Genomic DNA, 15,968 nt, shown 5'->3' on the forward strand with positions numbered 1-15,968 from the left:
TGCAGGAGGGGAAACACAGCCCATGAAGCTGGTAGAGCCTGGCCAGGAGAGCAGAGGAGCTCCCACCAGAGCTGGTCCCATCTTGATGGCCAAGGGATGACACCAGGGAGGATGCTCTGTGGAGACAGAGGTGTCCCCTGCCTGCAGTGACCCCCTTGGTGGCAGCTCTGGGATCCCTGCTGATGCTCTGTTCCCACATAGCTGCATCCTCACCATCTAGCTTTCAGGAGAAGACCCAGTGTTATGCCCTGGGGGTTTCCACCTTTCTCCCCCACGGTGTTTGATGATGAGACACGTGGGGTCATCCCTGGGGACCATCCTCACCTGCCTGATGGAGGTCGGTCCCAGCACTGTCTCTGCCAGGGCGGGTTTGCTGGCCCTCATCCTCATGGCCACGCTGAGCAGACCCTCGCTGCAGAAATCCCTTCCCGCGGCGTACAGAGACCATGAGGGTCCCCAGGAGGGCACGGGCCTGATCCAGTGTGGAGAGTACAGCAACCAGCTGCTGCCCAACGGCCGCTGTAAGATCGTGGCCACGCTGCCGCAGGGGGACGAGCAGCGGTGCCCGGACATGTTTCGTTGCACTGATGAGGTGTCCTACTGGCTCCATGAGAACGAGGAACGCAAGCAGCAGATCCTGGAGCTGCGGGACCTGATCTTGGAGCTGCAAGAGGAGCTGAGGAGCCACCGGCACCACATCCAAGTCCTCGAGCTCCAGGTAAAGGGATGCCCTTTGCAGAGCCCCTCCGTGCGGGTGCCCACAGTTCCTCCCCATGGTCCCTTCCTGCTCCCAGCAGTTGCAAGGGGAGGACACGCCGTGAAGCACATGGTGGTGTTCTGACCATGGGCTGGGCTATCCAGTAAACCCCAGCTGCTCCCACTGTGACAGCTCAGGAGGCTTCCAGGGCTAATCTGTCTTAACTTTAGCCACAAACCCTTTGGCATTTTATCTGTGCTCTCTCCTCCACCTTCGAGCCTGCCTAGGAGGGGTTGCTGATCCATCCCATTGCCCATAGCGGGATCCCAGGCTAGACCTGGAGGTTTGGGTGGCCAGTGAAGGACCACATCTCTGATGACCACGGCTGAGCAGGAGAAGCCCTGACCTCCAGCCCACGACACCCTTCCTACAGTCTCCTTTCTAGTGTTCATCTCACCCCAGCTCCATTCACCAGCCCCGTAGCCTGAATCTTCACACTGATATATTTTTTCCAACTTTGTTTGGCACCTCTGAAGCTCTCAGATGTTTGGCGCTGCTCCATGGCTTTGCCTGGCAAACACTTGGCTTGGCTGTCAGCAGCGGCAACCAGCAGCTTGCACAGGGCTGTGACCAGGAGCACGGTGTGTTTTTGCTGGCTGTAGGAGTCCCTTCCCAGCTAAGACGTCTCACTGGGCTGTTGAGATGCACAGAAGAACCAGCAGCAATCTACTGGTGCCAGCTGGAAGACCCCCGAGATCGCTGGGTGAATAGCACCCTTGTCTTTGCACTTGGAGGAGATGGGGTCTGATACGGTCCAGCTCTGGGAGTGATTTATTCTCTGTTCAGCTTCCTTTCACCCTCGCCCTTGGGCTCCCTGTCTGGAAAGCCTCCTTCGAGCAGCAACACGGGGAGAGTGAGGCCGTGCTGAAGGCTCTAGGGCTGGTTGAGTGCTCCTCTCCCAGTTTCTCCTTGCACTTGCACTGGGACATGCTGGGTCGGTATCCTGACTTCCCACATCCATCTGCCCCTTTACTCTTCTCTCGTGAGACCCCCCCTGCGGTGCTGCGTCCAGCTCTGGGGCCCCAACAGAAGGACACGGAGCTGTTGGAGCGAGTCCAGAGGAGGCCACGGAGATGCTCAGAGGGCTGGAGCCCCTCTGCTCTGGAGACAGGCTGAGAGAGCTGGGGCTGTTCAGCCTGGAGAGGAGAAGGCTCCGGGGAGACCTTCTAGCACCTTCCAGTACCTGAAGGAAGAAATTCTTTACTGTGAAGGTGGTGAGAGCCTGGCCCAGGTTGCCCAGAGCAGCTGTGGCTGCCCCCTCCCTGGCAGTGTTCAAGGCCAGGTTGGATGGGGCTTGGAGCAACCTCTTGGAGCAAGCCTCTGTTCCTCACCCTGAGGAGCTGTTGCTCCCTTAATCCGTCTTCATAAATCAGCCCCGTCTGCTGCTGGTTGGCCTCCCTGGGGTTTGGTGTCAGTTATTTCTCAGCGTGGGCTTGCTTGTCCAAGCAGAGGCGTCTGTCTGAGCTCAGCATCCTTCTCTGAGCTGAGTGAGAGCAACAGGCTCTTCCAGGTCACGGCTCCTCTCGGGCTAACAGGGACACCCAGAATCAGAATCACAGAATCAATGAGGTTGGCAGAGCCCTCTGGGCTCATCGAGTCCAACCATTGCCCTGACACCACCATGGCAACCAGACCATGGCACTAAGTGCCATGTCCAGGCTTTTCTTAAACCCCTCCACAGATGGTGACTCCACCACCTCCCTGGGCAGCCCCTTCCAAACCAACCCCGTGACCCAACCCAAGTTGGGTCAGATAGGTTGACCCCATCTCTGCCATGCTTCCCTCCTTCCAGCTCAATTTAGGGAGCAAAAGGAACCCCCTCAACCAGCCCTCCCTGTGCATTTGCAGTCCTATTGCATTTGGAGGGCTGGGGCAAGCACAGAGCAGGACCCTGTTGTGCAAAATCACATCCCTGGTGCCACCGGAGCAGGGGGATGTGGGGAAGGGAGAGGCATCAGAGCACCGGCGCGGTGGTCTGGCTGTGCTGGTTTTGATCAGGAGCAGGAAAAATAAGGTATCAACCATGGAGGAGGGGACTGTCTGGGAGAAAACATCATGGGGTTTACTCGGAGAGCTGATGCGTGGGTGAAGGGAGCTGGAAGATGCCTGTATCAGTCACAGCTCGCAGAGCAGGTGGGGGGGCGGCTGATTTATGGTGGAGCTGGAGATGTTGCAGTCCTGAGAAGGAAAGCACCGTGTCGTTGCGTGCCTTAATTCCCACTTTGCTGCCCCTGCCTGTCCAGCTGCTCTGGATTTTGGGACAGGGCAATGCTTAAGTGGCATCTGGAAGGATATTACAGAGCTGCCCGTAGTTATGGGTACAATAACCCATCGGTGGTGATGCCATCTCCTGGGAACAGCAAACTGAGACCTGTCCTGGCAGGAACTGGGACCGAGGTGTGAGCCGGGTCCTGGGAGCAGCTGGAAGGGAAGAAAACATCACAGAATCAATCACAGCATCACTGAGGTTGGCAGAGCCCTCTGGGATCATCGAGTCCAACCATTGCCCTGACACCACCATGGCAACTAGACCATGGCACTGAGTAACATGCTCTGGGCACGCAGACCCCTTCCAGCTGAGGGAGATCCCCCACCACTGCGGTTTAGCAGGCAGTGATGAGCCAAGTGCCAGATCTCTGTGTCCCCAGGGACATTTCTTAAGTCACACGTTTGCACGGACACCTGAAAATCCTGATTTGCCCCTGATGTTGGGGACAGAGAGGTGAGAATATAAACTCGTTCATTTTCAGGGTCTTGGGATGGCTTGTGAGCTCAGGGCAGTGATGCCAAGTGGGTGATGGAAGAGGAGATGTCCCCAGCAGGGGACAAGGAAGGGCAGTGCTGGTGGAGAACCAGCATCCCTCCAGTGCAGGTGGGGTCCTAGGATTGCCGGACCCTGGGGAGGGACTGGGGAGCATTTTCACTGCCCAGGGGAGGGAAGGGGGGTTCCCAGGCTGCTGTGGGGGTTTGGAGGTGCTGTTGAAGGCTGCTCTGCCATCTAATGGACAGGGAGCACTGAACAGGAGAGGCGAGCATGTCTGGTGGGTGACATGTTTGGTGGGTGCTGCTATGAGCTGTGGCATCTCCACTCAGCTTGTGCTTATCTTTTACGTAGGATCAGAGACTGGTTGTCCTAAAAACAAGCAGCAAAAAGGTCATAAAAGGGGTTGTGGTCCTGTATCACACCCGCTCCTTGCATAGCATGGATGTGGTCACTGCTGTTTGCAGGACACCTTCCACCAGACCAGGTTGCTCCAAGCCCCATCCAGCCTGCCCTTGAACACTGCCAGGGAGGGGGCAGCCACAGCTGCTCTGGGCAACCTGGGCCAGGCTCTCACCACCCTCACAGCAAAGAATTTCTTCCTCACATCTCATCTCAATCTCCCCTCTTTCAGTTTAAAACCGTTCCCCCTCGTCCTGTCACTCCATGCCCTTGTAAAAAGCCCCTCTCCAGCTTTCCTGTAGCCCCTTCAGGTACTGGAAGGTGCTAGAAGGTCTCCCCGGAGCCTTCTCTTCTCCAGGCTGAACAGCCCCAGCTCTCTCAGCCTGTCTCCAGAGCAGAGGGGCTCCAGCCCTCTGAGCATCTCCGTGGCCTCCTCTGGACTCGCTCCAACAGCTCCGTGTCCTTCTTCTGTTGGGCCCCAGAGCTGGACGCAGCACTGCAGGGGGGTCTCCCGAGAGCTGAGCAGAGGGGCAGAATCCCCTCCCTCGCCCTGCTGGCCACGCTGCTGGGGATGCAGCCCAGGACACCGTTGGCTTTCTGGGCTGCCAGCGCACGTTGCCGGCTCATGGTGAGCTTCTCGTCACCCATCACCCCAAGTCCTTCTCCTGAGGGCTGCTCTCCAGCCATTCTCCGCCCAGCCTGTGTTTGTGCTTGGGATTGCCCCGACCCACGTGCAGGACCTTGCACTTGGCCTTGTAGAACCATGTTGCAATGGATTGCAGCCTGAACGGTGTTTGGAGAGGGACTCTATATGCTCACCTTGCTCTTGCAGCCCCATCTTGCTTGTGCATGCACCAGAACCTGGGGATATCCCTGTGGCTCCCACAGTGGGCTGGGGGCTGGTGCAGGGTTGCAGGGTGAGGATGAGGATGCAGGCGCCATCCTTGGGGTCCTTGGTCTCCATGGGGTGCACACAGCAAGCACTCCTCTACTCTCTTGCTCTCCTGCCTGCCCATCCTTGCGGGGTCCTGGGGCCATGCCCCCACCTCTGTGACTGTCCCCAGGCATCCCCTCCATAGGGTCACAGAATGGTTTTGGTTGGAAAGGACCTTTAAGACCATCGAGTCCAACCGTTACCCCAGCACTGCCAAGGCCACCACTAACCCATGTCCCTCAGCACCACATCTACACGGCTTTTAAATCCCCCCAGGGATGGGGACTCCACCACTGCCCTGGGCAGCCTGTGCCAGTGCTTGACAACCCTTTCCATGAAGAAATTGTCCCTGATCTCCAATCTAACCCTCCCCCTCCTCCACCCCACCTTTCTCCCTGACTGCAGCACGAGGAGGCAGCCGGCCGGAACCGCAGCCTGGCCCAGCGGGTGCAAGACCTGGAGCATCGCTACAGCGAGGTCAGCACCCTGCAGCACATCCAGGCCACGCTGCTCTACGACATGCAGGCGCAGCTAAACAACATCTCCGTCCTGACCGACTGGGCCTGGCGCAACCCCACCTGCCTCGGCCCCGCCGAGATCAGGCTGCAGGAGGAGGTGCACCAGCCAGGTGATGATGGGGAGCTGCTGGGGCTGGCTGGGAGGGGATGCTTTGCCCTTACGACCTCTCTCGAGGGGGGCTGAAGGAAAAGCATGTGGGAAAACTGCTTGAAATCCCCTTTGCGTTGGCCAGGAGTCTCATCTCACCCAACCTGCCTTTCTGAGGCATCCAGATGGGCTCCTCAGAGCAATGGACACCTCTGGGGGTGGCTTCCATGTTGTCTAGGAGAGGGGTCCTGTCCCTCGGTGGCTCTTTTTTCTCTCCATGGAGGGTGTGAGATGCTCGTGAGGACCAGCTTAGGCTCTGACAAGCAGGTTGGCCTTGCTGCCACCATCACCCCACCTGCAGTCCGTATCCCAAAATCCAGAGCAACTGGATAGGCAGGGGCAGCAAAGTGGCTCAGAGGTGACCTTAGTGCAGTCTACAACTACCTGAAGGGAGGTTGTAGCACAGTGGGAGTCGGCCTCTTCTCCCGGGCAACCAGCGATAGGACAAGAGGACACAGCCTCAAGCTTGGCCAGGGGAGGGTCAGGTTGGACATGAGGAAGCATTTCTTCTCAGCAAGGGTCATTAGCCATTGGAAGGGGCTGCCCAGGGAGGTGGTGGAGTCACCATCTCTGGAGGGGTTTAAGAAAAGCCTGGACATGGCCCTTAGTGCCAGGGTCTAGTTGCCATGGTGGTGTCAGGGCAATGGTTGGACTCGATGATCCCAGAGGGCTCTGCCAACCTCATTGATTCTGTGATTCTGTGAATTATGGCGTGCAACCTCACAGTGCTTTCCTTCCCAGGACTGCAATGTCTCTGGCTGCCTGAAGTATAGATGGCTGGTGCCAGGCGAAATAAATCCCACCTGACATATCCCAGCTAAAAACTCCTTTAGGTTCTCCAGAATGACTTTGATCCCCTTTCCTTGTAAGACAAAACCCACAGCCGCAGTTTTGGAGAAGAAAAACCTGCCTCTGTTATCTACACTGACCATTGCTCCAGGGGAGGTTTAGATTGGAGATCAGGGACAATTTCTTCATGGAAAGGGTTGTCAAGCGCTGGCACAGGCTGCCCAGGGCAGTGGTGGAGTCCCCATCCCTGGGGGGATTTAAAAGCCGTGTAGATGTGGTGCTGAGGGACATGAGTTAGTGGTGGCCTTGGCAGTGCTGGGTTAATGGTTGGACTTGATGATCTTAGAGATCCTTTCCAACCCAAATGATTCCATGATTCACAGAATCACAGGATCAACCAGGTTGGAAGAGCCCTCTGGGATCATCGAGTCCAACCATTGCCCTGACACCACCCTGTCAACTAGACCATGGCACTAAGTGCCATGTCCAGACTTTTCTTGAACGATTAAGATTGCATGAAAACCCTACTGGTTTTGGTTGCCCACCCCTTCCTCCACGCTGTGCACTACACACCGTGTTTCTCTGCTCTCTCCTCAGAGGTGAAGCACGCCAAGAACTGCCCCATCGATTGTGCTTCCGTTCACTACAACGGGCTCCGGCGGTCTGGGGTCTACAGCATCATGCCCTCGGTTGGAGGGACGCCTATCGAAGTGCTGTGTGAGATGGACACCGAAGGTACTGCAGGAGCCACCTACAACATCTTCCAGCAGAGCTTTGGATGGGATTTGTCTAACCTGAGAGTTGTATCTTGTATCTGAGTTATTCTGAGGCTACTTTATAGTCAGTGAGAGCAGCATCTTCAGAAGGGCTCTTCTCCAAGGGCAGAGGACTCGTTCTCTCTGGTAGTGTAGAAGGGGTTTGGATGAATAGTTCAAACCAGACATTATGGATGGAATTTGGTTGCTTAAGTAGAGGCGTTTAGTGCTCTTTGAGATGTCCTCATGCATCCAAGATATTTACAACACACTAGTGGATATGACACAGGGCTTAGGGAAAGAGAAGCCCTTCTGGAGTAGCAGCTGGTCACTGGGGGTATCTTTCTTTTCAGAAAGGGTCATTAGACATTGGAATGGGCTACCCAGGGAGGTGGTGGAGTCACCATCTCTGGAGGGCTTTAAGAAAAGACTGGACATGGCACTTAGTGCCATGGTCTCGTTGACATGGTGGTGTCAGGGCAACGGTTGGACTTGATGATCTCAGAGGGCTCTGCCAACCTGTTTGATTCTGTGGAGTGTTTCTGGGTAGTTGAGGGCTATGTGTGGGCAATCACTAGTTGTAGCTGTGCTGAATTGAGGAGGGGGGAGGTAGATCCTCTCCCACAGGTATTTTGGAGTGCAAATGAGGGAGCAGGTGACTTCCCCCACCCTTGCTGTCTAAATATCCATATGGAGCTCACTGCTGTCCTCCCAAGGCACAAACTTACTCACAAAATCAGTTTGCAAAACTTTAGTTTTGGAAGAATAATGGCATTCGTCAGGGAAATGGAGCAGTGGATTGTCAGCCCCTTCCCCCATGGATCTACTCCAGCCTGGATGGATGTGTCTCATCAGCTTCAGCTCCCCACATGTAGGCATCTTACTTATTGGAGGATCTACAGGTGGTGGCAGCCTTGGGATGCATGTAGTCATTAAGAAACAGGCTCTCCAGATAATGTAGGCTCTGTTATGTCATTACTGTTATTTGCATGACCATCAACACAATCTTGGATGCTGTAGAGTGACAGGCTGTACAAACAGCAAATAAAAAGATGGCCCCAGTCCCCTGTCTGCCCCCCTAAGCTTACAATATCGGAATAAAATGAGAGGAGAGATGGATTTGGACAGATGGGAGAGCAGATGGAGACAGTGAGACAATACTGGGAGGGCTCCTGTGCCTCTGTGGTGCTGCAGGAACAGTACATAACAATCTCCAAACTCCAGGATCTCTACTTCGTTCCAGTCCCAAAACATTTGCCTCCCAAAACCCACCATCTCCCTCTTATTTAAAACCACCTTAAGATCTGGGACAGTCAACAGGGGAGCATCATCACAAACCAACATGGGACCCCTTTTCCGTGAGCTATGATGGGCATCACATTTTATCCCTGTGCAGCAACCAACGCTGTATTTTACCACTTAGTGGGAGGAGGCATGACAAGGAGACACCTTGCTGAGCTGCAGATGGATCCTCAGAGGTGACACCACTAAGGGGTCTGTCTGGGACCCCCTAGATTCTACCTGGAGACTCCCATTTTACGTTATCTCTCTCCTGGCAGGTGGGGGCTGGACAGTCATCCAGAGGCGTCAGGATGGCTCAGTTGACTTCAACCGGACCTGGAAGGAGTACAAGGAGGGCTTTGGGGACCTCAACGGCGAGTTCTGGCTGGGCAACGAGAACATCCATAAGATGACGAGCCAAGGCGACTACTCTCTGCGCATCGACCTGGAGGACTGGAACAACAAGCACAAGCACGCCTTCTACCAGGTCTTCAGGTAGAAAGCAGGAAGCCCTTCCCTGGTTCTCATAGATGCAACTGGTTCAATGTCAGGAGACCTTCAGGCATGGGAAGCAAGTTGAGGTCAGAGTGAGTCTGTCTAGAGAGCTTTTCAGGCTGGGCCCAGGCTGTCTATGCTTTCTTCCCCACCCGATCTGACCACCAATTTTTGCTCCAGGTTGAAACCTGAGTGTGAGCTAGTGAACGTGCAGTGTCATTTTTCTGTGGCCAGCATCCCCAGCCCCAGGAGAAGGGAGCTGTAGGACCCAATGGACAGTCCCCAGCTGCTTCGGGGTATGTTTTCTGCCAAAATTATTGAGCTCTACGTTAGGTTAACGGTTGGACTCGATGATCTTAAAGGTCCTTTCCAACCAAACCAGTTCTATGATTCTAAGGTTCTAAAACCAGGGTTTTGAATCCCATGGTCTTGCTGGGCAGGTCCTCCAGCATCTACCTGGTTCGGAGTCATGTTGTGATTTTTACCCTCTTTACTCATGGCTTCTATCAGCCACATCCTTTCTTAATCAGCGGTGACCAAGTCTGTCTGGACTGTCCCAGATTAACTCCTTCCTTGTCTCTACTGGAAATGCCTTGTGAGTGACTGTGGAGTAATCCACCGTGGGAGGATGTCCAAGGGCGCACTGCACCTTATGGACATTTGAAGCTTGAGGGCTTTGAGTAGACCCCAAAACTGTTGAAACTGCTGGAAAAAACTCCCATTGCCTGAATGTGCTGTGGAGCATCCTCCACTAGCAAATGTGTGCTCTGAATGGTCACCCTGACTTTTCTCAGCAGAAGTCACATGTAATGGCAGTGACCTTCAGCCTCTGCTAGCCGTGGGGCAGATTACTAATTAGCTCAGTCGAGGTGAAGAGGAGAGGAGGCGGTACCGTGTAATTAGAGGGGTTGTCTTGCCAAAGCTGCCACAGTCCTTTATTGTGGTTTTAGAGTCACGATCTGCCCAGTTCAGCCCTACAACAAGTGCCCTGAGTCATGACAAAATCATGCACATCCCACAGAAGCGAAAAATACACCATCTTTGGCTTTTAGAGGTGATGAATCATAGCAGGGAGGCTGGCCAGAGCAGTTCGATGATTGCTAGGTGTCCACACCAGGCATGCAGAATTCAGGTTGGAAAGGAGACTCCAACACTCCTCGTTAAATAGTCCCACGTTTGTTGCTTGCAGAATTGAGGATGAGGAAAACTACTACCGCCTGCACGTGGACGGGTTCAGCGGGACGGTGGAGGATTCCTTCGCCTGGTACCACAACAAGAGGAGCTTCAGCACACCCGACTCGGGGAACATCTGCGCTGAGATTTCCCACGGAGGCTGGTGGTACCACCAGTGCTTTTTCTCCAACCTCAACGGGGTGTACTACAAGGTAGGGTGGAATGGATGAGGACACAAAGTGCTTTTTCTCCAACCAGTGCTTTTTCTCCAGCCTCAACATGGTGTCCTACCAGGTAAAATGGAGGGATGAGATTGCAGATGTTAGCACACAAGGTCCAGGGCTGGGAGGAGGCTGTTGGTCCTCACATCATAGCAGTCCTTCTTGGCTTGACCAGCCTCTGCTCTTCAGGGAGGGAACAAAATGAGTGCTGGGCACCAAGGCAGTCCAGATTTTCAGTGCCATGGGCCAGATACGAGTATTGAGACACCTCTGCACGCTGGGGTTTGGGATCACATGGTGGAAACTTGTGGTACAGGTGACTCACACAGCCTGAGACGGATGGATGCCAGCTCCATTGGGACCATTGGAGAAATGTTGGGCTTTACGTGCTCTTCTCACCGCATCATTATTAAGCTCTTTGCTCCAGTATTTCAGAGCAATCGGGTTTGCAGTGCTCCCATCCAGATGATGCTTCTGTGCGTTTCCCATGCCTGACCATCCTTCTTTCTCTGCACCACAGGGTGGCAGATACTCCATTAAAAACCGCAAGATGCTGGGGCCGGATGGTATCGTGTGGTACTCATGGAAGGACACAGACTACTACTCCCTGAGGAAGGTGGTCATGATGATTCGACCACGCACTTTCCGGCCTCACATCTCCCCATGAAGGAGCCTGGGATGTTCTTCATTTCACCTCACATTGAACATTGAGAGCAGAAGGCTGGAAATACTTTGCTGTGAGCAAAAACTGGTGCTGGAGATCCTGGACGGACAGAGCCACCATGTCTATTGGTGCCTGTTTGCTTTTGAGGGAATTGGACCAACAGCAGAGGTGGCAAGACCTTCAACAAGTGTCTGGGTGGTGAGAGCTCTCCTAAAAATGTGGAGGTGATTGCTGAGAAGGGCTTTGCAAAGAAGGGCATGTGGCTTGCTGTTTCACTGGGTAGCAGCAGACCTTGGCAGGCTTGGGCATCCCAAGGCTTGAGACTAAATCCGTGTTGACTGGGTGGTGGGAGTCAGCCACACACTGAGGCTGGACCTTATGTTGAACGGAGATGTTGAGTGCTCTGGCTACCAACCCAAAGGTATTTTAGAGGGGAGCAAAGAACCAGCAATCCTGTATGAGTTGTTCACGTGGGATGTGACCTATTCCTGTGCCATAAGATGAGCACCTCTCTGGTCTCGGCAGAGCTTCTCTGTACACATCACCACGTAGGTATTTGGTACTGAAGGTCCACCATGGCAGAGATGTGCTAGGGTGGCTCCAAGGTGCTGAGATGGCCCTGGGGAAAGCCAGGAGAGCCAGTGCGCATCGCCCAGGGACAGTGCCATGCGCAAACAAGGAGGAAGGTCTGTGGTGGCCCTCGCCTTCTCTGGCAGGGATTGTGTTACACACATGGACCTTAGCTAGCTGTGATAATAATTCTCCAAATGAAAAGATTTAAAAATAAAAAATGTGGAAGGTTTTCCATTTTCCATTCCATTTTCATCTCTCCGTCCTTTCTCCGGCAAAGAACTTTGGGTGAATTTTTCTACCCACCCTAGAAGTGTCTGCAGGAATGATCAGACATGATTTTGTCTTTTTTTACTGCCTTGCTCTGGATTCATCATTGCTGTCTTCTCATTTTCCATCTGTAGTTGCAGCGAGAGACAGAATCACAGAATCACAGAATCAATGAGGTTGGAAGAGCCCTCTGGGATCATCGAGTCCAACCATTGCCCTGACACCACCATGGCAACTAGACCATGGCACTAAGTGCCATGTCCAGTCTTTTCTTAAGCACCTCCAGAGATGGTGACTCCACCACCTCCCTGGGCAGCCCCTTCCAATGGCTAATGACCCTTGCTGAGAAGAAATGCTTCCTCATGTCCAACCTGAACCTCCCCTGGTGAAGCTTGAGGCTGTGTCCTCTTGTCCTAGCGCTGGTTGCCTGGGAGAAGAGGCCGACTTCCACTGCGCTACAACCTCCCTTCAGGTAGTTGTAGACTGCAATAAAATGGTTGGACTCGATGATTTATGGTTGGACTCAATGATTTATGGTTGGACTCGATGATCCCAGAGGTCTCTTCCAATCTAATTCATTCTGTGATCCCATCCTCCTGTGTTCCTTACCTGGTTTCATACCCTACTCCTCTTCTTTTTTTCCATTTCTGCCTTAGCACCTCTTTTTCTCAGCCCAAACAATGTTCCCATAATTATTTTTTTTTCCTTATTGGTCCCAATTCTGCTACACCTGTACTCAAATTTGTTATATCTGATGTCATGTTTGAAGCAATCTTGGCCTTCTATGGCATTACTGACATGGTTGCCCAGGGCAGTGGTGGAGTCCCCATCCCTGGGGGGATTTAGAAGCCGTGTAGGTGTGGTGCTGAGGGACATGGGTTAGTGGTGGCCTTGGCAGTGCTGGGTTAATGGTTGGACTCGATGACCTTAAAAGTCTTTTCCAACCTAAATGGTTCTGTGTTTCTATGATTCTATGACCCTTGCCCTTGATCAGTTTTAATGTCTCCGCTGGTTCCCTGCTGAGGCCCCAGCTAGTTATGACGCCCAGTACTGCAGCCGCACCCCTCGCTCACCAGTGCCAGCTTCCCATGAATGGATGGCTGGTACCTTGCCCAAAGTTATGATTTCTGAGAAACCAGCATGAGGCTGTGGACTGGAGGAAGGACATCAAACAGCAGAGCTGTCCCTGCACAGCATCGATGACGCACGAGCCAGGAAAAGCTCCCGGAGCCCAGCAGCAGGTTGGTGGCAGGAAGATTCACTTCACTTGGCATCCTGGAGGCACCTCCATGATGCTGTTTCTGTACCTGCTTTGATCTATTGTGTGTCACTTCGAAGAGAAGGACGCTTGTTTCCCCATGTGCAGGTCAGCATGTGAGTGGCACCTGTCATACCTGCTCTGAAGGACACCCAGGCATCCTCTGATGTTCAGGAGGTGCAACTCATAGCACAGGTCTTAGCTGGGCTGGGATTTAGGGATGGGATTGCATCTGACTTTCAAACAGGAGAGGTGGGATCAGGTGCAGAAGGTCTATCCAGATCTCAGCCATTAAATGTCACCTTGGAAGGTTCCTTGAAGGCATCAAACCTTTGTTTTGTGTTTTCCCCTTGTATGTCCTGGCTGTGCCTGAGGGGTGGTGCTTCAGGAGAGGACTCCACCACGTAAGCAAGAACCTGGTCTCCATCACCTCCTCTCTGGTGTGTGGTGCAGGTTGCCCAGGTGTGAGGGTCTGAGCTCCAACCCCTCATCCAGGTGTGGATGTCTTCTGCCATTTGAGACTCGTGTGCTATCAGAGGCTGCCACATTGGGTGGGCAGAGGTGACATGGGATTCACAGGACACAGGACCCTTGGGAACCAGGTGGGAATACCTGTCAGCATCTCAAATGGCTCTGCCTGTGAGATGAAGGTATTTGGTACCCCAGCAAGGCTAAGAGCAGCCTGAGTCTCATCACTGAAAGCCCCAAATCCAGCCAGAGGATGCCTGAGTTCCTCCCAGGGAGGAGAAGTGGGGCCAGCATCTGCAAAAGCAGCTCTGATGCAGAAGGTGAAGACTGAGCCTGGACTCCTGAGGGCTCATGGCCCATAGCTTATAGGAGATGGGAGGTGGAGATACCTCCCCTGCCTCTCCCCCTGTGTGGGCTGACACCTCTGCTGGCTTCCCCTGGAGGAAGGTGATGGTCCTGGTCCAGGCGTCTGCTGGGTACCAGGCTTTGGGCAGGACACAGCAGCGTGGCTAAGCAAGAAGCTAAACACACCCCATGAAATGACCCCGTGCTCTTGGTCTTGTGCTGGGGGAGGAACCGTGTCTGGCTCCCCCCCAGGACAGGGCTCCCGACTGCGAGCCTGGCTCCTTCTTCCCCTCTTCCCCTTCACACTTGAACTAACCCCTGCCTCGTTAGCTTGGCTGACCCCATTATAGTGCTGTCTGAAGTGATGTGGGGTGGGAAATTGTATTGGCAGAGCCTCATTGAGCACAGCCACGAGGCAGACACCCCGCCGGGGCCCGTGCACCAGAGCAGCAGCTGGCTCTGGCTACTGGCTGCTGCTGGATTTTTGTGTGTGTGTGTGTCTTACTGGGGGAACAGCTACACAACTTGGCATTGATTGAATCCCGTGTCCAGTTCTGGGCCCCGCACTTCAAGAAAGATGTTGATGTGTTGGAGCAAGTCCAGAGGAGGGCGACCAAGCTGGTGAAGGGTCTGGAGGGTCTGACCTACGAGGAACGGCTGAGGGAGCTGGGGGTGTTTAGCCTGGAGAAGAGGAGGCTCAGAGGTGACCTTAGTGCAGTCTACAACTACCTGAAGGGAGGTTGTAGCGCAGTGGGAGTCGGCCTCTTCTCCCAGGCAACCAGCGCTAGGACAAGAGGACACAGCCTCAAGCTTGGCCAGGGGAGGTTCAGGTTGGACATTAGGAAGCATTTCTTCTCAGCAAGGGTCGTTAGCCATTGGAAGGGGCTGCCCAGGGAGGTGGTGGAGTCACCATCTCTGGAGGTGCTTAAGAAAAGCCTGGACATGGCACTTAGTGCCCTGGTCTAGTTGCCATGGTGGTGTCAGGGCAATGGTTGGACTCGATGATCCCTGAGGGCTCTTCCAACCTGGTTGATTCTGTGATTCTGTGATTTGTCTCAAAGCCACCCAAGACAGAGGAAGGTCTGAGAACAATTTCCACCTGATGTGTTAGGTCAACGCAAACATTTCCATCCGTGTGATAATCAGGACTCAGTGGATCTACTGGAGATGGAAAAGGTTTACGAGGGCCACCAGCCCGTGCTCCATGGGTCTCCAGTCCCACAGCTGGGAAAGACATCTGAACTGAGCCTGGAGGAAAGGACTCCTGGAGTGATGGTCATCAAATAATCCTTGGTGAGGTGTCCATGGCCAGAGGGCTGGTTCTTCGAACACTTTGGGGATGGAGAGAAAGAGCCAGGGAGGGAGAAGAACAGGGAAGTTAAACATTAGCTATTCTAAACCACAATGCTGAAAACACTGGGAAAGAGCTTAAAACTTGGTCAGTGTAGGGAGGGGATTATCCGAGGTGGACCTCTGTGATGGACAAAAGGTTGGATGCAGGAGGAAGATCCAGCTCACCTTTCTCTTTAGCCTAAGCCATCATTATCTCTCCCCCTTGGCAGCAAAGGGAGAAAAATGAGTCGCTGAAGCCTTGCTGGAGCGTTGACGATGTTCATCAGGATTCAGGCCATGGAGCAGGATGATCTGAGATGCAGGTGGTTATGGGTGGGGTGAGTTTCTGCTCCAGGCACCTGGAGAGTGTTGAGAGTTTTCAGGCTGCACATCCTGATACTGTCAGCATCGTGCTTTGACTCACTTGATCCTCTTTGGATGGCCTCCTCCAAAGAGCCTTCTCCTGATGGTGTTGGTGCCATCAGCTGTGCCCCCATCATCATGTCCTTACCCTGGTGCCCCCTTTTTCCCACTGACACCCGCTGGCTTGTCCCCATCATCTGTACTAGATGTCCCCGTGGCTTCTCCTCCCTTCCTGGGTGTAACAAGCTCTTCTGCTCTCCCCAGGTCCTCTCCCACATGGCTTTTGGGGGTTGCTAACTCACACCCCACCAGTTCGTATGACCATGGTGGACTCTGCCACCTCAACACTCACGCCACGTCCTTTTTTGCATGGTCCCTTTTGATATGGTCCCTTCGCTGTCGCACCTGAGCGTGATGGGAACCCCCCAGCATGGCTGCTGTGTTCACAAGGTCTGAATCCCCTC

At 53.9% G+C, this 15,968-nt stretch overlaps 1 protein-coding gene across 1 annotated transcript; it reads left to right on the forward strand.

Moving 5' to 3' along the window:
- The first annotated feature begins 286 nt into the window (after window positions 1-286).
- On the forward strand, window positions 287-10,901 carry LOC137661291 (fibrinogen-like protein 1). Its single transcript, XM_068396791.1, has 6 exons — window positions 287-718; window positions 5,260-5,482; window positions 6,907-7,044; window positions 8,624-8,840; window positions 10,030-10,225; window positions 10,755-10,901. The coding sequence occupies exons 1-6, from the start codon at window positions 287-289 to the stop codon at window positions 10,899-10,901; spliced, it is 1,353 nt and encodes a 450-aa protein (XP_068252892.1).
- The last annotated feature ends 5,067 nt before the right edge of the window (window positions 10,902-15,968 follow it).

Source organism: Nyctibius grandis, chromosome 1 (assembly GCF_013368605.1).
Source record: "Nyctibius grandis isolate bNycGra1 chromosome 1, bNycGra1.pri, whole genome shotgun sequence".
Lineage (NCBI taxonomy): Eukaryota > Metazoa > Chordata > Aves > Nyctibiiformes > Nyctibiidae > Nyctibius > Nyctibius grandis.

Bases quoted from the DNA above. Each gene is read 5' to 3' on its own strand.
- LOC137661291 (XM_068396791.1), top strand. From the start codon at position 287: ATGAGACACGTGGGGTCATCCCTGGGGACCATCCTCACCTGCCTGATG. The intron at 7,045-8,623 runs GTACTGCAGGAG...CTCTCCTGGCAG, and splicing joins GTGTGAGATGGACACCGAAG to GTGGGGGCTGGACAGTCATC. The intron at 10,226-10,754 runs GTAGGGTGGAAT...TCTGCACCACAG, and splicing joins TCAACGGGGTGTACTACAAG to GGTGGCAGATACTCCATTAA.